This window comes from Saimiri boliviensis, chromosome 1, assembly GCF_048565385.1.
Source record: "Saimiri boliviensis isolate mSaiBol1 chromosome 1, mSaiBol1.pri, whole genome shotgun sequence".
Classification (NCBI taxonomy): domain Eukaryota; kingdom Metazoa; phylum Chordata; class Mammalia; order Primates; family Cebidae; genus Saimiri; species Saimiri boliviensis.
In genome coordinates, this window is record NC_133449.1 from 171535301 (window position 1) to 171557528 (window position 22228).

A 22228-nucleotide genomic window follows, 5' to 3' on the forward strand; every position below is an offset into this window, starting at 1 on the left:
CCCTCTGATCAGAATTTGCTGATTGCTTTTTATCACACTCAGTGAAGAACAGAGCTTTTACAGTGGCCTGCAACGTTTGCTGGGATTTGCCACCTCAAGTCCATTATCTCTCTGACTTTTCCTGATACTTGCCCCCTTGCTCTCTGGGCTCCAGGCATTAGATGTTGCCAACATGCCACACAGGTACTTACCCTGAGGTGCTTGCACCTGCTGTTTCCTCTGCCTGTAGCTGTCTCCTCAGACTTGCTTCCTTACCTCCTTCAGGTTGTCAACACATGCCTTCTCCATGAGACTTCCCTGACCACCCGTCTAAAGCTACAAAGATTTCCTCTGTACTCCCCATCTCTTTCACGCTGGCTGTTTGACCATAGCACCATATATTTTCTTTGCTTAATAGTCTGTCCTACTCCAAAAGAATGTGAGCTTCTCTAGGGCAGGAAACTGGAGGAGTCTGTCTTGTTCCACACTGTATCTCCAGCACTTAAAGCAGTTCCTCGCACACAATGGGTGCTAAAAAATAGTTGGTAGTTGAAAAATAGATTGTAGCAGTTTCGGCCTCTGTGCTGGGTCACCTTGTACTTTCTTCCTTGGGTAGAAAGTCCCAAAGCAATGTCTCCATGACTTGCTTGACTTTAGGACAATGTTAGCTTATAGGTGGTACGTTGGGCAGTTGCAGGAAATGTCACCAACAACAGGAACCAGCATTTGCAGCACTTGGTGACACCAGACTGGCATACACATGTGCAGCTTTTACACCTCCTCTATTTACCCTGTGGCATCTTTTTCTGGATTTGAGAACTAATCAATAAATTCGTGATCATGAATGTGAAAGCATTATATGAACTATCAAATGCTTTGCAAATGTTAATTACATTGGACTTTAGAATGGATTGTTATGTAATTTGAAATAAGTAATTTTCCAGGAAGAAAAGCTTTCTGAGTCAGCTTCTCTGCAGGTCTTTTTATATGTGAATGCAGCTCTTCCCCATCTGTGCCGGGTGGACTGGGACCAAGAACACAGCTACTAGCTGAAGCCTAAACTGTCCAGGATGAGATAGGTGAAAGCTAATCAGTTAAGCCCTGGATCTAAGGAATGTGTTTTCCCTGTGCAGAAGCCTTCTCAAATACCAGGTAGCTGAGACAATGTAGGGCAAATAAAATGTAGGTTGGCCTGTTTAAAAGACTAACTAATTTAGGAAAACTAGGCAGCTTACAGCAAAAGTATCATTCTTGTTGTTAATGAAATCTGGCCTGTTCCAGAGGGCTTCTAGTAATTCCCATGACCCAGATTAGTTTATTTACCAATAGAAAAGCTTAGGGATTTTATATTGTTAGTGGACATAGATGAACCTAATATTCTTGTTTGCTTTAAAATTATCCTTGTAAAAATAATCAGGTTCTTTTGCCCTATGATCTCCTTAAGGTCGGGCCATATGGAAAAGAAGAAAAGCAAATGAGATAAAATGGCAGGATATATATTGTCTGTCTGTCTGTCTGTCTGTCTGTCTGTCTTTCTCTCTGTCTCTCTGCCTCATACTAGAGCATTTAAGAGCAATAGCTCTGAAATCAGACTGTAGACTTTTTGGTCTCAAATTCTAGATATGTGACCCTAGACAGATTTCTGAATTTTTGTGAGCCCCAGCCTCTCCATTTGGGATAGTAATGGAATTTCCCTCCTAGGGTTACTTTTAACATCACAAGGGATAATTGACGGAGTGATTATCCCTGGCTCACAGTAAGTGCTTAGTTAATGTTAGGTGCTGTTACTGTTGGTGGAAATCCTAGTAATAATCAAAGGCAGGCAGGAAATAAAGGAATTTCAGAAATGGATAAAGAAAGGGAGAGATGGGTTAGCCCTAGAGGGTTGGTTATCAAATGTACTGAAGGGATCCTGGTATAGTAGTGTGAGCTCATGCTATATTATACAATGCATATTAGGTAATGCATGTAATAATTATTATACCTTGTAAATATTTTATGGCTGCTATACCTTCTAGATTAGTGTGGCCAAGGAGAAATGCCTGGTGCATTACATGTTGTCTGTATCAGGATGAGCTGCTGTGGCCAGCTGCACCCCCCACTGCCCCTGGAATGGCAAAGGCTCTAGGACAGCAGTAGGTGACATATTTCACCCAGGCACGTAGTGCAGCTGAGCCTTGACACACTTAGAAGGTGGCCTCCCAAAGCATCCATGTGTTCCTTTGTTCTCCCCTCAACAATGATATGCAAACTACTAGGCACTGGCGTGTGACGGTGAGGGAGGCTGATGACATCCCTGTCCTCTTGAAACTCTGCTAACTAGGGGAGACAGAAAATGCCAATTCCATGAATGGTGATATATTTATAATTCAATAAGTACCAGGGAGGAGAATTGAAGAATTAGAATTGTAGTAAAGGACCTGACCTAGAGTGCATGTCCAGATAGACCACTTTGCGGAAGAGTGGTAAGAAAGACAGAGCCAAGTAAAGAGGGAGAGGGGGCTACAGAGTGACCTGGGAATTGGGATCAGCATTAGGAAGGAACTGAGGCCTAAAGAGAATTCTAGCTCAGAGGTGAAAGAGTACAGGGGATAGGGTACAGGAGGGTCTTGAGAGGTCAGCTGGATTGTGTTGGCACTTTGCCAAGGGTTTACTAAAAAAAAAAATGTTTTTGTTGTTGTAAAATATATATAATGTAAACTTTACCACCTTGACTATTTTTTTTTTTTTTTTTGAGACGGAGTTTCACTCTTGTTACTCAGGCTGGAGTGCAATGGCGCAATCTCGGCTCACCTCAACTTCCGCCTCCTGGGTTCAGGCAATTCTCCTGCCTCAGCCTCCTGAGTAGCTTGGATTACAGGCATGTGCCACCATGCCCAGCTACTTTTTTGTATTTTTAGTAGAGACAGGGTTTCACCATGTTGACCAGGATGGTCTCGATCTCTTGACCTTGTGATCCACCCGCCTCGGCCTCCCGAAGTGCACCTTGACTATTTTTAAGTGCAGTCACCACACCACCATCCAGCTCCCTAATAAAACTGAAACTCGGTATTCATTAAACAAAAGCTCCCCATTCCTCTTTCATCCAGTCCCTGGCTCCCACCATTCTACTTTTCAATTCTGTGAATTTGACTACTCTAAGTACCTCATATCAGTAGAATCATATAATATTTGTCTGTCTGTGACTGGTTTATTTCACCTAACACAAATCTCCCCAGGATTCATCCATATTGTAATATATGCCAGAATTTTCTTCATCTTTAAGGCTGAATAATATTCTATAGTTTGCACGTAACACATTTTGCTTCTCCGTTCATCCATCAGTAGACATTTGGGTTGCTTCTGCCTTTTAACTACTGTGAATAATACTGCAGTAAAAGCAGGTATACAAATAATTCTTTGAGACCCCACTTACAGTTATTTTACGCATATACACAGAAGTGGAATTGCTGGCTCATATGGTAATTCTGAGTATATTTTTTGAGGAGCTACCATACTGGATGCTAAAGAGTTTCAACTTGAAATTTAAAACAGGTCAGAAGCCTTTGGTAGGTTTTAAATAGGGAATGGAGTTGAATTAGAGAAGACGAGTGTACATAGAGCTAGTTACACACTCAGATTTTAGAATACCTCTGTGTTAGATTGCAAGCTATATGAAAAGAGGTGCCTTGTCTTTTTTTTTTTTAATTCCCCCAAATCCCTTTTCCTATTCTTTAAACAATTTTCAATGCCAAGTGGGCCTCTGTTGGTGGGGGTTAAAGTGAACCTAAATAATACTGAGCAGTACTTAGCGTCTCAGCAGTCTTGTTTACCCATCTGAAATGTAGCTGTATGTTTCCCCAGAAACAGAGAACACTTTGCTAGTTATTCACTGAACTTTGACATCCTTGAATGAAAGCAGTACAGCCTGGATGAATACATGTATGGCCATCATTATCTCTTTTTTGGACTACAGACCCATTTCACCTGTTTTTCCCTCCTTTTTTTTAATTTTTTTTTTTTGAGACGGAGTTTCGCTCTTGTTACCCAGGCTGGAGTGCAATGGCGCGATCTCGGCTCACCGCAACCTCCGCCTCCCGGATTCAGGCAGTTCTCCTGCCTCAGCCTCCTGAGTAGCTGGGATTACAGGCACATGCCACCATGCCCAGCTAATTTTTTGTATTTTTAGTAGAGACGGGGTTTCACCGTGTTGACCAGGATAGTCTCAATCTCCTGACCTCATGATCCACCCGCCTCAGCCTCCCAAAGTGCTGGGATTACAGGCTTGAGCCACCGCGCCCGGCTTTTTTTTTTCCTTTTAATTTCTCCTCTCTCAATCTTGTAGTGTTCATTCTTTAGTTATTAGGAACCAGCTCTCTGACTGTGCCAGCCACATGATGATATAAATGGAATATCATCATATTTGAGGGATAGTTCATCATTTTCATAATTTTGTCAAGGGTGCAGCCATTTTCCATTGAAAGAAGGAGGGAGAAACAGTGTTTAGTCCAGTGTTACTCCCGTAGCCGTAAATGCTCTCTCTCTCTCTTTTTTTTCTTCTTCTAATTTAGTAATTTGTGAGGTGAATGAGGGAGAGGTCCTCTTTTTCCTACTGTAACCACTGAGTTTTTCCCCACAGTAACTTCATTTCTGGTTGAATTTTCTGAGGAAGAAGGATGCCTTTTTAGCCTAAGTTGAACTTGCCCTGGTGGCGTGGGAGCAGGAGAGAGCTGGGGTTGGGAGTATGGGCTCTGCAGACTTCATTCCTCTCCTGGCTTTGCCCTTCATTAGTTCTGTGACCTTGGGCCAATTACTTAACTTCTCGGTGCTTCTCTTTTCTCATTTGTAAAGTGGTAGTGATAGTGTGTACCTGCCTGCCTCAAAGGTTCTCCTGTTAGGAGACACTGTGTAGAAGTACCCACCATAGGAGACACTGTGAGGACATACCCAGCATAAGCACTCAATTAATTACTCAAAGCTTCCTGTCTGTCTTCTCACTAAATAACCATTCCCAGGAAGATGTCAAATGTGATTGATTAGCCAGGCCTCAGTCAGGACAGAGAATGATTTATCTGACACCCTCATTCTGGTGCCACCACTGGGGCAGTGCAGCAAGCTGTGTTCATGGTTCCAATGGGTGCTCTCGGCAGAGGCCTCTTCAGTGATGCTGGAGCAGCCCTGCCTCACCAGGTCCAGGTAGTATCTAGGCAACACAGAGTCTGATTTGGTAGAAAACATGCAATTAGTGCTGGTGGGGATTCCCCCCACCATCCCGTTATATACAAAGGATGGATTTAAGGCTGGTGAAAAGAACCAAATTAACAATCCTGGAAACTAAACTTTTCTGGTTAGCCACAAAAAAAGTGTTGTTCCAGCAGCTTCATTTCCAGCAAATCCTCATCAGCTCTAGAGCTTGGAGCTTCCCTGAAAGGGTGGTAGAGAGGGGTGATACTAACTGCAGCTTATACCCACTACCTTGCCTATAATACTTTCAGAACTGGTCACCTCAGGCCTACCCCAGCACCTGCCTGTGTTCTGCAGAAGATTCACTCCAAGGTTTTGATTCAGCCCATAGTCCAAAGGCATTTGTGAACAGGGGAGAGCAGCTGTTGTAGAAACATCCCATGGGGTTGACTGAGATGTATCTCTTAGAGGAGAGAGCTTGGTGTGGCCTCCAGTGGTCAGTGGAGTGCTCAGAGCTGAGCTTTGTAGGGTGGTGGGCTTTGTATGGTGGGGAAGAACTTCCCAGGCAGGCTAGGGGCATGATGTTGTTGGTGTCCTGAAGACAAAGTAAGTTTGGTGGCTTTGCTTTGGCTTCATGTGAGGCTCTCGGCCTATTGTGCCAGAGTGCTTATAGGGAAGTGATGGAAAAGAAGTACTACGGCCAGGTGTGGTGGCTCATGCCTGTAATCCCAGCACGTTGGGAAGCTGAGGCAGATGGATCACCTGAGGTCAGGAGTTCGAGACCAGCCTGGCAAACATGGTGAAACCCCATCTCTTCTAAAAATACAAAAATTAGCCAGGCATGGTGGTACACACCTGTAATCCCAGCTACTTGGGAGACTAAAGTGGAAGAATTGCTTGAACCCAGGAGGTAGAGGTTGCAGTGAGCCAAGATTGTGCTACTGCTTTCCAGCCTGGGTGACAGAGCAAGACTCCATTTCAAGAAAAAAAAAAAAAATTATGATTTGAGGTTTTCTATAGATTCAAAGTATTTTATACTTTTTTTACACAAAAGAATGAAAAGAGGAGAAATACAAATAGGGTACAGTAGTCTTTGAAATATAGGTGGAGAAGGTGAGACCTCTTGCCCCAGGCAGAAGCAGGCCACTAAGGTTCCTGGACAGGATACCAAGCGAAACTACCAACTAACAATGTGGCTTTAAATTGGCACTTGCTGCTACTGCTACCACTTTCATCACCACTACCTCGACAGCTGCCATAACAATAGCAGATGTCATTTATTAAGCCATTATTTCATGCCAAGGGATTTACTTAATCATACTTAATCAGCCTTCCAGGTTTATAAGCTACTAGATGCGTATTATTGCTCCCATTTTATGTATGAGGAAACAGGTTGAGAGAGGCCAGGTGACTTGCCTGCTGCCATCCAGCTGGTAATGTCTGTCTGACTCCAGCTACTGTGCTATGATCTCCCTTAGACTTCATTGTCCAAATTTGCAAATTGGAGAGAATACTTGCGCTTTATGCCTCTATAGCAGTGTTTCTGAAATAGTAGTTCATGGCATATAAGTGGCTCATGAAAATAATTTATTGGATAAACATAGACTAGGATAGCGTGGGAATAGAAAATATCAGAATGTATCATACTTACTATTCCTGAAAACTTTTGTTTCTGATATGGTGTGGGGATGTGTCTGTTTATGTATGTGTGTATTGCTTGATAAAATGTACTTCCTACCTTGGGTCATTGTCAGAACGTTTGAGAGCTACTATTATAGAGTTATTCTGAAGGTCAGATAGATGTAAAAAGTTTTTGTAGCTTGTTTGAAAAGTCTAAAACACTGTAAGCCTAATTCCAATTTAATATTGGAAACTGAAGCAAACAAGTAGGGAATGGTGGATAAGTGGGATGGGCTGTTGCTCCGCGCATCCAACCCATGGTTCATTGCGAATCTGTCACTACATTGTATCCAGCGGAGCTGGTACTCAGCTTTGACATTCTTTGACAGCACTCTAGGTCTCAAGATGAAACCTATCTGCAAACCCTACGATAAGCTTATGTATCTTTAGAATACCTCAGGACTAGTCTGGTATTTTACTCTAGGCCTCAAGATGAAACCTATCTGCAAACCCTACAATAAACTCATGTATTACTGGAGTACTTTAGGACCCGTCTCGTTTTTTAAAGTACCACTTAACACTTATAGAGAGCTCTGACTCTCATTTAAACTCCAGGAAAACATATGTAATCCCTATGACAGCATGGGTGGTCTCTGCCTTACAGGCCCCAAAAGGATTGGCTACTGTCTTTTCCCATCATAATGCTCCCTCTATCACCATCCCCACCAACATCTTTATCTGAAAGTGATTTACCTCCTTCTGCCCCTCAAAGGATATGAGACCAAAACAGAGTCTTCATCTATTTCCTTTTGAAGCAAAGGTGGCAGGCAGCCCCTCTGCCAAGGCCATTTTCATGTAACATGCACTTTCGTCATTGGTTCTAGTTCATGAGGCAACTCCCTGGATCGTGGGGTACATATACCTTCCTACCCCCAACAACTGCCCTGAAGTCATGCCCCTCAGGAGATCCACTGCTTCTCATTGGATAAAGCAGTTCTGATGATCACGGAAGAAACTGTGTCTCTTCCAAGTGAATATCACATGCAGAACTGTTTCTCTGCAGCATCCAAATGATAGAATTGGCAGTTCTTTCAAAAGACACCACAGCAGAGCAGTCCACATGGACAGAGGGATTTGAAAGACGTGTGTCAAAACTCCTTTACTGCAGTATGTAGTGTGAAAGTAACTTCTCTGTGTGGATTTTAAGTCAAGACTCAACATGACATTCTGAGCTGTATGAGGTGGAACTCAGACAGCTCAATTTAACAAAACAGCAGGTTCTCCATGTTTTATAGACCTTGCTAATGAGCGAGTCCCATGGCCTCTGCTGGACTGGCTCCCCAGTGCTCTGCCAGCCTATTTCCCACACACCTGTAAATTCATCCAGCTATAATAGATGGCTGGTGCCAGCAGAGGCTGAGGTCTAGGCCTTTCTGTCCGGGATACATAGAGATCTCAAGCCATTAATAATTCATTCTGGAGTAATGAACATAGCTGTACCAAGTTGCAAGCAGTAATAATCAAGTGACAGATCAATTTATTACTTCAGTGTGCCGAAAGATAATGGTCATTAATAATGAAAGGTGTAGCTCCCCCACCCCTGCCAAAAAAAGTTTTCTAAGACTTAGATCAATGTGTTTTTTAAGTTCTAAAATAACATGGATCATTAAAAGGGAAATGAATTATGCCAGGTTACCTCAAGCCTATTTATATTCAGAGTTGCTAATCCAGAATTACTATACCTTTTTTCCAAATGCCTTCGAGCATTGGGGCCTGCAAATAGGAGTAATTATTACTCTTTAATTAAGTCAAAGAAATGGAACATAGCTCCAGACTTTAAAAAGGGAGGCTGGGATAGTTGAGATACATTCTCCAAAAATCATCAACAATAATTTGAAGTTTTATGAGTAAATAGCTGGGTTGGGAATAATTGTTTTATGCCTACTCAGAAACTCCCCCCATCTTTTAACACTTCAGTGAACGCTCATTGTGCATCTCGTGTGCGAAGCAGTGTGCTCAGCACCGGTTTTACCAAATAAAACACCATACTTCCTCTCGTCAGGCCTTGGTAGGGGTGACAGCGCAGTGTACTGAATGCAGGAGCAGGCCGACACTTCTGCCTTTGTTGGGTATAGAGGGTTGGAGAAAAGTGAGAGGAAAGTACAGAAAGGAATGGGACCATTTGAGCTGAACCTTGCATATTAACAGTTGGCCAAACAAACAAAGCAGCCTAATAGCATTCCAGGCAGAGGAATGATAACGGACAAAGGCAGAGAGGTATGGAAGTGGAATGAGAGTGAAAAGTGAATTAGTGTGATAATTACCATATTTCCCATGCATTATCACATTTAATCTGTACAACATTCACATGAAGCAGGTATGTTATTCACCCAACCTCTCCTTTATTTAAAGACGAGGAACCCAACACTTATAGATATTGAGTTACTCTGCCCAGGGACCCAAGCTGTGAAGTGGCACAGAAAGGCTTAGTGGTGATTTGAGGAAAGGTATGCTGTTTTATAAGAGTTCAGACTTTGTATTAAAAACAGTTGGGCAGGCCAGGCACGGTGGCTCACGCCTATAATCTTACCATTTTGGGAGGCCAAGCTGGGAGGATCACTTGACACCAGGAGCTCAAGATCAGCCTAGGCAACATAGCAAGACTGACTCTTACAAAAAAATTTTAAAACTAGCCGGGTGTGGCAATGCATGCCTGTAGTACTAGCTACTCAGGAGGCTGAGACAGGAAGATCTCTTGAGCCCCGGAGTGTGAAGGTGCAGTGAACTATGATCATGCCACTGCACTCCAGCCTAGGTGACAGAGAAAGCTCTTGTTTGTTTGAAAAAAAAAAAAAAATGTAAGAAAGAAAAACAGTGGGGCCCACTAAAGGTTTATACTTATCATTATCAGAACAATTAAACAATAAAAGCATTGCTGAATGCTAAATGCCATGGCATTGTGTTCTCACCAGGGGAGGTTTTAGATGGAACTAGTAGCAGGAAGGATAAAGCTGAAGTTAGAAGTTCTTGGGTCAGGAACCCTAGTTAGGAGGCTTTTGCTTTAGTCAGATGTAGTGTGGAGGAGCATGACAGGGAAAAATGATCATCATCCAAACCATGTATTTTTATATTGGTCTACAATTTGAAGGTACTTTCATACAAAAATAGCTTGTTGATTCACTTGCACAAGGGACTTTTGTGACAAGAGGGCAAGTTTAATGACTTAGCTCTTTTGGGAGGGGAAGTATAAGGACATAGAATTCCCTTCCCACACAGAGGAGCTGATGTTGAAAGGAGTGATGTTAAAAGCAGCTTGTAAATATGCATACTTGCTGATTGACTAAGGCACAGAACCAAAGTCTCTCCCACTTGCCAGGTAGGAATTTGACCATCTGCATTCACTTTTTCAGAGTGGAAGCGTGATGTGATTCTGGGTAGAATGGAAAACTATAAGTAAAACCAGGAGACTCAGCAAGAACTAAGAAAATGTTAATGAAATATTCTTTATGGACCAGAGGCGGGCCACTCTCCCTGCTGCAGGTGTTGCTTGGCAATCAGAAAGCAAATTATCTTTCTAGCTGGACTGCACCACAGTTAAAGTTTCATAGATCTAACCATGCTTTGTCCACCATTACAGGAGAAAATTAAACTCTTAGCCCTAAAAAAGAATTATAGAAAAGTACACATCTGCTAATAAAATTGGTTGATGTAGTATTTTAATGAAGTCTGTTTAAAAACCAGCACTTAAGATCCAGAAAATCTCTTTTCTTTAAAAAAAAAAAAAAAAGGGTATACCAGAGAAACAGTGGAGGCATTTATAGAATTGTGTGAAAAAATACTCCATATAAATAGCACTAAATGCTAGGGAGGTAGGTGTGTGCAAACTGCCGATCTCTACCCAATTTCTCTCTGGTTTTAAGTTAGTAATGAATAGCTTCCTTCTTGTAACAGGTGATTTTAGGGAAGCTCTTGGTACTTTCTCAACAAAACTGAATGACATTAACTTTTAACTTATTTGTTGCCGGTAGATGATTTGTATGTTTTTTACACATGGGGCCAGCAAGTGAACAATTGAGTTTTATAGATAGGTCATGGTGGCCTGGGTATGGAGTTCAGATACATCTTTTGAGTAGCTGTTTATTCAAAAATATGCGTATGTCTTTAGCAAATTGCTCAGACCCAGCAGCTGTTGACCCTGTGTGTTTGTTAGACTTTGAGTATAAGTGACAGTATAAACATAGCCATATAGATAAATATACACTAGTGTATTTTTATTTCTGTTTGTGCCACATTTCACTTAATGTGAGCCACATGTTTAATCTGGTGGGCCTTTAATACTTTAAAGGGCTGAATTTCCTTACTTGGTTTTAAATATCCAGATCTGCCCGTTTTAAAAATTATGTCTATTTTGTGCTTATGTTTGTGAATGTATTAAAGCTATCAAGAGATTTTACATTTGCAGTAGAGAAAAATGCTAATGACTCCAGTGGTTTAAAGCAGCAGCCAGGTACATAAATTGTAATTAAGAGGGATTAGCAGTTACCTGGACTTGCAAAACAGGGATTCAGATGTTCAAAGGTTAGTAATTTGGCAGATAGCTGCTTTGGTTGGTTGGTTGGTTTAGGCAAAATGGAAATGATATAAGGAGTGTCATATCCTGAAATAGGAAAATAGCCTGGATGCTGCTGATTTCTGAAATGTGGTAGATTTTCTGATTCCTGTGGCATCAGAGAATGTCCCAAGTTCTGGCTCCACAGACGAGGAGTCTGTAGATAGGAAGATAGGAAGGGTACAGAGCGGTTGGTATCTCCGGGTACACAGTTTCTCTCATTGGTACCTTTTCTTTTCCTTCCTCCCAGTGTTGCTAACAACCACAAGCAGAATTTGATGACGGTGGCTAACCTCGGCGTCGTGTTCGGACCCACTCTGCTGAGGCCTCAGGAAGAAACGGTAGCAGCCATTATGGACATCAAATTTCAGAACATTGTCATTGAGATCCTAATAGAAAACCATGAAAAGGTAATACGTAACTGGTCACTTGCAGTGAAGAATGTACTTGGGGGAAAGCTGCATTGGAATTGACCTTCAGAGTTGACTCAGATTTCCATTGCTAATGGCCCTGACACTGACAGGATGATGAAGTTGCTGGTGGTGGTAGTGATGGTGGTGATGAGAACACGAAGGTAGTGGCGCAGTGTCAACAGTGGTAGTTATGATGACAGCAGTGGTGGTTATGGTGGTGGCAGTGGTAGGTAGAATTTATTGAGCCAGGAACTATGTTAAACACTTGATGTATATATTGTTATTTTATCCTCACAACAATTCAGTGAAGGAGGTACTATTATGAGCCTCATTTTGATCACACTCTTTGCTCATTTCTTACTTGATTATTTCCTTTAGAATTTATGAGTTTTTTAAATTTTAGAGATATTAAACTGTCTTCATTTGTGTTGCAAATATTTTTACTTCTAGTTTGTCTTTCAGTTTTATAAATGGTGTTGTGTTTTTTATACAGTTTGTGTGTGTGTGTGTTTTTATGGTCTATCTTTTCTTTTGGGGAATTGGGGTTCCTCGTCTTTCTTTTGAAGGTTTTTCCCATCCCACATTTAAAGACTGTTAACACAGAGCCGCCCTTATAAAACTGGGGAGGGGACAGTTTTAGTCCCCTAGAGCTTCAGTCCCCTTACCCACTTCATTGCTCTTACGAGCAAGTCCCTATGAAGTTCCTCAGAACTTGTGTGGGGTTCCCTAAAGCACCATTTAGCGGCAACCTATCTGGGATCTAATAAAAAATGCTGTTCCTCTTAAATAAAATCTTTTGCCTAGAATGGCAGTGAATCATGCACAATAAATTCAGAGTGACCACGCCTCACCACCTACAGTGATAATGCTGTAATGTAAGCCACCACTACCTCTTGTCTGACTTTTTACAAGAGCCTCCTAATTTATTTCCTTTCTTCCACCCTTGGCCTGTCAATTCTGGTATCAGCCACCAGAATGAGATTTTTTTTTAATGTTAAGTTAGATAGTATCAGTTGTCTGCTAAGAACTATCCAGTGGCTTCCCATTTCATACGTTCACCCACGTCGTCTCTGTCCTCTGACTGTTATTACCTGATCTCATCTGCATCTCTCCTGTAACCATCTCGTTTCTGCCTTGCTGTTTCCTGGACATGACGGGCACATTCCTACTTTCAGTTCTTCATAGTTGCTATTCCCAGTGGCTGGAACACTGTTCTTCCATAAAACCACACGGCATGTTTCCTCACTCCCTTCAGGTGTACTAAGTGAAATCTACCTAGATCTCTCCATTTAAAATTATAATCCCAACTTCCAGCATTCCCTTTCCCTTTTCTCCTGCTTCGTCTATTTTCATATATCAAAAGACAAAATCACGACAAGCTTACTGTAAAGATCTTAATTCACTTTTATTTGCGATTTCGGAATTGGGCAATGCCTCATTCGGTAAAATAGAATGAGTGTTCCAGTGAGCTGAGCAGAGGTTGGCTTTAGACAGAAAAGGGCTCAAGAAGAGAACAAAAAAGGAGATTAATTGTTTTAAAGTTACTTTCCTTGTGAAAGTTAAAGCAGAGGGGACTTCTTTATGTGCTGACTAAAACTGGCCTGTTTGGGGATCTGGCTGTTAGCTCTCTCGTCATTTCTTGGAAGCTCAGACAAACAACTTATTTCTGAACTCATGGTCTAGAACCTCAGCAGGAGTGACTGCATTTTGGTTTGGTCTGTTGAGCCTAGTGCAGGAGCCCAGTCCAAACCAATGGCCTCCTATAAATTTTATTTAACACATAGGACCTCACAAATTATAGAGTATGTAATATAATTTACTTACTGATTAGATCTGTGGCTTTTCTCACCTCTCTAAGCGTGTGTGCTTCAGGAAAGCAGGGACGTTGTGTTTTGTTCCTCAGCAGGCACTAGTACATTGGTTTTGGGTGAATGTGGCAGCCAGCCTCCAACATGGCTCCCATCGATCCTGCCCACCAGTGTTCATTCACTTGTGTAGCGCCCTCCACCTCTGAATAGAGCTAGCCTATGTGATCAATAGAATATTGCCCAAGTCACGGTATTTGACTTCTGAGAACAGTGCCATGTTCATTACTCTGGGAAGATAGACCTTCTTCTTTATAGGGTTTGTCTTTTTTTGACAAATAAGCCAGCTTCACTCCTTTTTCAGTGCAGCTTCAGGCCTAGCCTGATAGAAATCAAGGAGATGCTCCCTCAGTCTTTTCTGGAAGTTTATGGTGTTCACCTTACAGCAATTCTAAGAATTCATGGCTGTGCTCTGGCCTCTGGCTTTCTGGAGATAGCACTTTGTCTAAATTCCCTGCCTGTAGAACTTAACCTTTGCCATCAGATCCAGAGCAATTTTATGTCCTCAGAAGGATGCTGTCAGAGATTTATTCTTTAAAATCTACAATGTTGGCCAGGCATGGTGGTTGACACCTTTAATCCCAGTGTTTGGGGAGGCTAAGGTAAGAGGAAACATTTGAGGCCAAGACTTTGAGATCAGCCTGGGCAAAATAGTAAGACCCCCATCTCTACAAAAAATAAAAATGGGCCGGGCGCATTGGCTCATGCCTGTAATCCCAGCACTTTGGAAGGCTGAGGTGGACAGATCACGAGGTCAGGAGATCGAGACCATCTTGGCCAACATGGTGAAACCCTGTCTCTACTAAAAATACAAAAATTAGCTGGGTGTGGTGGCGCATGCCTGTAATCCCAGCTACTTGGGAGACTGAGGCAGGAGAATCGCTTGAACCAGGGAGTTGGAGGTTTCAGTGAACTGAGATGGCATCATTGCACTCCAGCCTGGCGACAGAGCGAGACTCTGTCTCAAATAAATAAATAAATAAAAATGAAAGATCAGCTGGATGTGGTGGCGCATAGTCATGGGAGGCTGAGGTGGGAGGATCACTTAAGCTTAGGAGTTCAAGGTTATAGTGAGCTATGATTGCACCACTGCATTCCAGCCTGGGTGATAGTGAGATCTTGCATCTAAAATACGTAAATAAAATGTTTTAAAACCTAAAGTTTCATAGTATTTAAGGTCTTAGTTAATATTTACCAAGCATTTCCTAAGACTTGGCTTTAACGTTCTATAATAGAAACACACACACACATATCTAGGAGTAACTATTCTTCTGTCCAGTCTTTAGTGTCAGAAGTTAGACAAAATCCTGAAACCCCACTTGAAGAAGTACTTTCCAGCAGCACCTTTTCATGTGTTAGTGTATACCCTCTTGCTTGAAACAAGCCCTACTACAGAGCTGAAGTGTATATCCCCCATGGCATAGTATTCTCTCATGTTGTTAACATTTTACATAAGGTATTTACTTTGTGCTTCGGAATCATCATTAGGAAAGCTCTAAGAATAAATAGAACATAGTGCTGAAAAAAAGGGGTAGAAGAAACCCAGGCGTCTAGCTATTGGAGCCACTCCATAGACAGAAAGACAGAGAGAGCCATAAGATGCCTGCTTTAATTTTCTATTGCTACATAGCAAATCATCTCCAAACCTAGTCACTTAAAATAGCAGTTATTTTATTACTCGATTCTGTGAGTCAGAAATTTGGGAAGCGCTCATGTGTGCCCCTTGTGGTATCAGCTGGGATGGTTTGCCTGGGACTGACAGGTCCCAGGCGGCCTCACTCCACACAGCTGGGACTTTGGTACTAGCTGTTGACCAGAATGCCTTGATCCTCCTCCACAAGGCCCCCGTCTCTCCACGGTGCTCTCCCATCATTCAGGAGTCCAGCCCCAACTTCCAAGAGAGCAAACACAGAAGCAGGAAGGGCTGTTAAGGCTTAGGCCTGGAGCAAAGTATGATTTCCGTCACATTCTGTTGGCCGAAGCAAGTCCAGCCGGATTCAAGGCTAGGGGCGCTAGATGCCACTTCTAGGTTGAGGGGCAGTGTGTGCACACAGGCGTGGGAGGATTGTTGACCGTTATCTTTGCAGGGGATATACAGTACCTGGCATGTTTCTATTTAGTTCCCTTTAGGAATGACTCTGCTTTCTTATCAGTGGCTTGTGCTGAGCATAGGTAGCAACCGGGTGTTTTTATGGAGAGTGCCTCTCTTCCTCCTTTCTGCATGGTCATTTTTCATACATCCAGGGGCCTCAGGCATCTGGTGGTAGTAACAATTTCAGCCCTTCAATGCCCTTTGTGAACCTCGGCATGGAGAACCAAATCATAAATATCTAAAACTGGAAAAACATTTTTCAAATTGGCATTAAAGAACAAGGAAAGAGAGGTGGGTAATTCAGTTTCCTTAACCTGGTAAAACACCTCTTTTTCAGTAGAAGGTAAGAGGCCTCTGTGTTCTAACTGGCTAAGGCATACAGTCTTTTCTCTCTTTGCCTACCTGTCTTTCTCTTGTTTTCCAAGGGTTAACACTAGACATTCAGCCAAAGGGTTAACAGTGAGCATTATCTCCTTTATTTTGTCACTCACATCTATATACCCTCAAGATAGTACCTGCAAGTCTAGAAACACCCCCTCACCCCAACCCAGAGAATCCATCTGCATCTCCTTCCTGGTAGCCATAGTGATGTGTTTCACACACAGCTTGAGTTTGGTCAGATGGAGCACACTAACCACTTGCTTACCCTGTCACAATGGTCCAGAACTTCGGTCCCCCACGTCTCCCACAGACCTGGGAGGCAAGCAGTGTTTGGTACAATTCTGGGAAATAAATATCCTAGATTAAGAGGAGACAGACAGGAAACAGCCGGAAGATATAGTATTATGTTTGGGGGCTCATGGAAATTTTTCTTTTCCCATGTTGGTAATACATACTGATTATTTACTCATTAATGAATCCTTTAAATGAATACAGTCTAGAAATAATGATGATGACAGTAATAGCTAAATTTTACTTACAGCTTAGTGTATACAAGATATTGTGCTAAGCAGCTTTATAGCCATCATTCAGTTTTCACAGCAACCCTATAAGGTTAATATTTTTAGCTCTGTTTTACAAATTATAAACCTGAAGTGCAGGACACTTTAAGAAGCAGCTGGTTAGGAGAAGAACAGGGGTTGAACTTAGTACCACTCTCAGAATCCAAGTATTGAAATCTACTCTAGTTAATCTCTGTTCAATGCAGTAAACATTTATTGAATATCTACCATTGGCCAAAGATAAGTAAAATAGGTCCTTCATTTTTCAAGGCACTCCCATTTTATCAGAATATAACTAACTGTAATACAGTATGCTAAATGACCTCCAGAAAGATGAATAAAGTGTTTTGGTGTCACCAAGGAGAAATAATTTAATTCTACTGGCATTGGGCTCTGACAGATTAGTAGAAGTTTTCTAGGCGGAGAAAGAGTAAAGATAGGAGGGACAGTCACTCGGAAGAGCAGCATTAATGAAGTTGTTTGTATTAAAATGACATGGTTGTGAAAGACTGTGAGTTGTCAGGAAGTGGTGGGCGATGATGCCAGTGAGATGGATTCGGCTCATTTCCCATGAAAGCCATAGGAAAAAGTTTGAACTGACTCCTGAAAACTGGGAGCTCTCAGAGGTTTCCAAGTAGAGGCTAAAATGGTTATGTCAGCACTTTAGAAAGACATCCCTGGAAACTGAACCAAATAGTACTTTGATTGCTGACATTAAAATCACACATTAAATAAATAACAACACAATAGCATTAACCATACTGTTCTAAACTTGCAGCTCAGATAGTGTCACCTTTGACGTATAGCCTTTGCTTAGAGGGTAGAGAGAGATTCTTAATTTGTTTCTTTTTGCCTGACTTCCTAAGGGGAAATGCTAGCTCATAGCATCATTTCCCATCAATGACTCCATACCCTGGACTCTCCTTGAGTTACATGAGAACTAAAGAGTAGATTTGATGGTGTAGTTCCTTTTACCTACAGTCAAGTTTCAGAGTTGAAAGCTCAGATGGCAAAGATTTTGGCTCTTCCCACGCTGTTAAGGTAGCAGTCAGTTATGCAAAATTACCATTTCCGTATGAACGGAATCTTTTCCCCGAACTTATACCTTATCACACTGAGTCTTAAAACATAAAGTAGGTAAAAACTTAAGGTTAGGGTAAAAGCAACCAATATTTTCTATGCTTCTGGCTAAGATTTTAAAACAAAATATTGAATGCTGTCATGGTCCAAGATCTCAAACTCCCGAAATTGTATTTCTTACAAGGTTTTCCCTTTACTTAGTGTTTTAAAGGCTTACTTGCTGATGACTATGACACTTTTAGATGTCTAAGAAGGGCAATCATATCAAGAAAACAAACTGCTTGCTTCTCATAGTTTTGGTTAAACGTGAAATCTCAGGCATGTGTGTGTGTGTCCTTGCTGTTAAATTCCAACACGTAATAGTAGGATTGCACTTGTTCTGTAAAAATCCATGCTGTTTCTCATGGCTATGGCACCCGAAAGGGTTTCTGTATGTGAAGCAGGATGTATGTGTGTTCATGTGTTATGTACCACAGGCTTTTGCCAGCATTGCCTCTTTTGATGCCTATTAATGTTTGACAAAATAAGTAATAATAATTCCTTTCCCAGTCCATCAGTTAGCTGTGGAAGATGTGGAAGTGTTGATCCTTGAGCTGTTAATTCCCAGAAATCACCAAAGATCAGTGCCCCTTTTTAACATGTTAACTTTTAACCTCAGATGTCAAGGAGAGGAGCTAGCAATCATGGATAACCCCACTTAACACCTACAATAAGCATTAAGTCCTAAGCAACCTTGCATTCCCAACAAAATGCTAGTGACTTACAATGTAGTTGGCTCAATTTGATTGATTTGGGCCACCAAACTGCCTTGATCTGCTTTTACCAAAATATTGGTGACACTGAAATCCATTGCACTAGTTCTTGGGCTTGGTGCACAAAATGTGCATCGGTTAATAAAATATAGTTGGTTTGGCAACTGACAAGCATTTGGGAGTTGCATTTTATTTCCTTGGTATTTCAAACAGTTGTTGATGTGCAAAATTAGCAAAATGGTATGCCTGGATGCTTCACTGCATTGAGATAGTCATTGGTACTCTTGCCTGCTCAGAAAGCTAATCTTGTCCTGTGGTCACAGCTTTTGTAGTTTGTTCACTGATTTTTATTTTTAAATTTTTGGTAGATTTTCCTTCCATTGGTTCTTGCTTGTACGCTTTGTATTCCTCTCCTTGTTAGGGTTCGGAAGGACGCTAGATTTACTTGTGTGCTGGGCTAGAGTGCTTCTGCCACAGGGCTATTTTCTTTTTTTAGTAGCAAGTGCTGTGTAAGATACTCTTCATTAACGTGATGAGGTAGGTTGTGCATTTGAACACGTGTATTTCCCCCAATAAATTCCAGATAAACTAATAAATGTTTGAATTATGAAACTCCTTTAATGCTACTCAAATAGGGGTGGAGAGTGTTGTTGTCCTTTAATCTATTCATCTTTGTCAGCAAAGAGAACAGGAAATAGAATCTTTCTGGAGATATGGAAAATCACAGCACTCCATGGATTACCCAAGCCGTCTATATATACCCTCTGTTACTAAATGTAATTGGTTCTTTTTGAGAGATTTTTAATAAAGCTCCCCAAACTCCTTTCCAAATTGTTGATTCCCTCTGCCAAAATGCTGATATCAACGGGACATAGAACTTCCAACTGTCCTTAAAAAACCTCTGCAGCTACAGCCTCTGAATTTGACTTCTTCACAATTACAATAAATGAGCCCTGCTAAGACTTGCCTGGCTTCCACTGCTGCATTTATGGCTTCTGCACCATGCAGTCCTCTGCCTCATTGTCTGTCATGAGAAGGAGTGAGCCATGCTCAACAGTTGTAGGTCCCCATTCCTCATGCATTAAACAAACCAATCCCAAATTACTAGGGACCCTGGTGCATTTATGCCTCAAGAAAATGCTCAGTCTCATTTCCCGTATAAACCTTTCTGTTTTGCATTGTAATCCCCAGGCCTCTGCCGTTGATTTATTGTCTCAGAGCTACTTTGTGGTTATAGACTAGGAGCTCTTCATCATGACCTAATTTCCCTCCCATAAAAATCACAGCACGTAATAAAGAGCACGCCACACACATTACAGGGAAATGCCTAATCCTTTTAAATTGTAGGCACATGTGACAGATGGGATTGAAGAAGGTGTAAAAATGTATATGTGACATGGCTAAGAACAAATTCCACAAGTGTCAATGCTCTGCAATGTCAAGAAGGGCCAGAGGGGGATCAATGAAATTTAAAGTTTGTAGACAGTGCAAGGGAATCAGAACAGGAAATTCTGTCATTGCTGTAAGCAGTTAAGCTCAATGTTTTGCAAAGAACATTAATTTAATTTACACTTATAAATTAAATCCTCATGTCCGGACTGCTAATAATCCATTGTTAAATCTCCAATTATTTCCCTTTTTGTATGTCTCCTTTTTTATTGACTACAGTAATATCTTTTGAACACCGAATGTCAAACTGTGTTAGGCGCTTCAGTCCTCACCCGTCCTGGGACTTTTTTTACAGATAAGGTCTCCAAAGGTCAGAGAGTTATATAACTTGCTCAAGGTCACAGAGCTAGTAAGAGACTAAAATCACATCCACCAGACTCCAAAACTTGTGTCTTCCCATTTCGTCCTCTGTCTCGCAAATTAATAGTAGGTATAAAGACCACAAGTGCTGAAGACCCAGACAGTCAAGCTATCTAGGTACCAATCCAGCTGCATTCCTTATCTATGTGACCTTGGACAAATTAGTTAATCTCAAGGAGTCTCAGTTTTCTCATCTCAAGAGGGCAAGAATAGTTAGTACCTCCCTTACAGGGTTATTAGGAGTAACATAATCCATGTAGATAATCCATGTCAATAAGCTAGCATTATAAGCTCTCAAATTTTGTTTTTATTGACATTTATACCACCACCATCTCAGGTCTGCTCTTTGCCACATACTGCACTGAGCATTTTATGTGGATTATCTTTTCAGTAGTGCTGCAAGGCAGATATTAGATCCCCACTTGCACAAGGGAAACAGACTCAGTAGGGTTAACTTTGAGTTAATCTACTAGCTATGTAGCCTGTAGGTGGCAAAGTCAGGATTTGAACCCTAGTCTGCCTAGCTCCAAAGCCAGTTTGATTTGTACCCATATGATGATCATAAATTCCTTTTCTGTATTTGATGCGTTGATATGGCAATGATGTCAACATCAGTGATGGTGAGGCCAGTGTAGCTGTAGGTGTTGCTGCCCACTGAATGAGCAGCAGAACCAGAATCAGCCCAGGTCTGTCTGACTACAGAGGCCAAACGACCCCTAACCACTGTTACTCGCAGCTTGCGGGGAAACAGTAGCTTGGTATTTATGGATCTGCTAATTCCACTTACAGGAAGCTTGAAATTGGGAATACTTGGAAGAGTTACCCAGAGTTATATTTTTGTTTTACAATTTTATTCCCCAAAAGCTTCCAGAAGGCTTACGGTCTTCCTTACTTTTATCTCTAAGACATTCCTGACTAAATAGGAATTAGTTTGTTAGTTTGGACAGTATTAACTGGGCACTTGGGGCAGAAAACAAATCTACCCTTTTGTGTTAATTTGGAAAGTCTCTGTGAAATGAGTGGATTGTTCCAGCCACACAGTAGAGCTCCATAAATCCATGGCTTGTAGGTTATATGAGCTCCTGCTTCCGTCATTCAACAGGGTCATTTGCACAGTGATTCTTCTCTACAGACTGAAGAAAACTTCATTTGATTCTCTTGAAATCATCTCTTTTAAAATGAAATAGGATTGGAATAACCAAAATTGTTGTGAATAATTCAGATTCTCATTAGAATTTCAACTCGAGCTTCTAGCATGGAGGCAAACCCGTGGCCAGTCAACAGGCTTTAAACGATTTGCATGTGTTCAAGTGTCAGAGTTAAATAAACAACAATCACTTGGGGAACGATTTTCCAGAGTCATTAATGAAAGTTTGTGTCGTCTGCTCTGACTTGATCTAATTTGCAGAGGCACCCTGTACCTTGGAAGAACGTGTCGCGGTAATTATGACAATCCCGTGTCTGGCACTGGACATTTTGCAGCATGCCTCCTTGCATGTTATCTAATTTGATCCTGAGAATAGCCCTATCAGCGGTCTTCAGGAGCCTGGGCCTGGCTCACAATGGCTCTTGCCCATGGCAAAAATCTTCTCGCAGAGCTGATTCTCTTATGCTTGGATAACTTAATTATTTTAGAGGAAACAGCTGATGAGCAGGGTGAACTCTCTCATTTGTTCCCATGTCTTTTCCTGCTCTGCTGTATATAAATATTGTCTTGGAAGCAATTTTTCACGCATCTGTCTAAAGCCATGGTCCTTCCTCACAAGTTCCTCTTCTTTGTTTCTCCAACATTTGCTACAGTTCTCAGGAAGTAGTAAAAACTCGCATTTCTGTTGACAGTTGAAATTGAAGTATACATTATTTTTGCTCCCATTGTAATTGGGTGAGGAACTCATTTTCGGTAAC

The 22228-nt window shown here is 41.6% G+C and overlaps 1 protein-coding gene across 9 annotated transcripts in view; it reads left to right on the top strand.

Moving 5' to 3' along the window:
- ARHGAP26 (Rho GTPase activating protein 26) overlaps positions 1-22228 on the top strand; it is a 509638-nt gene that overhangs the window by 374608 nt on the left and 112802 nt on the right. For all 9 annotated transcript variants that reach the window (XM_074381099.1, XM_010338421.3, XM_039467604.2 and 6 more), the window contains exon 18: positions 11622-11781. In XM_074381099.1, the coding sequence (XP_074237200.1) occupies positions 11622-11781 (160 nt within the window). The remainder of the gene's footprint in view (positions 1-11621; positions 11782-22228) is intronic.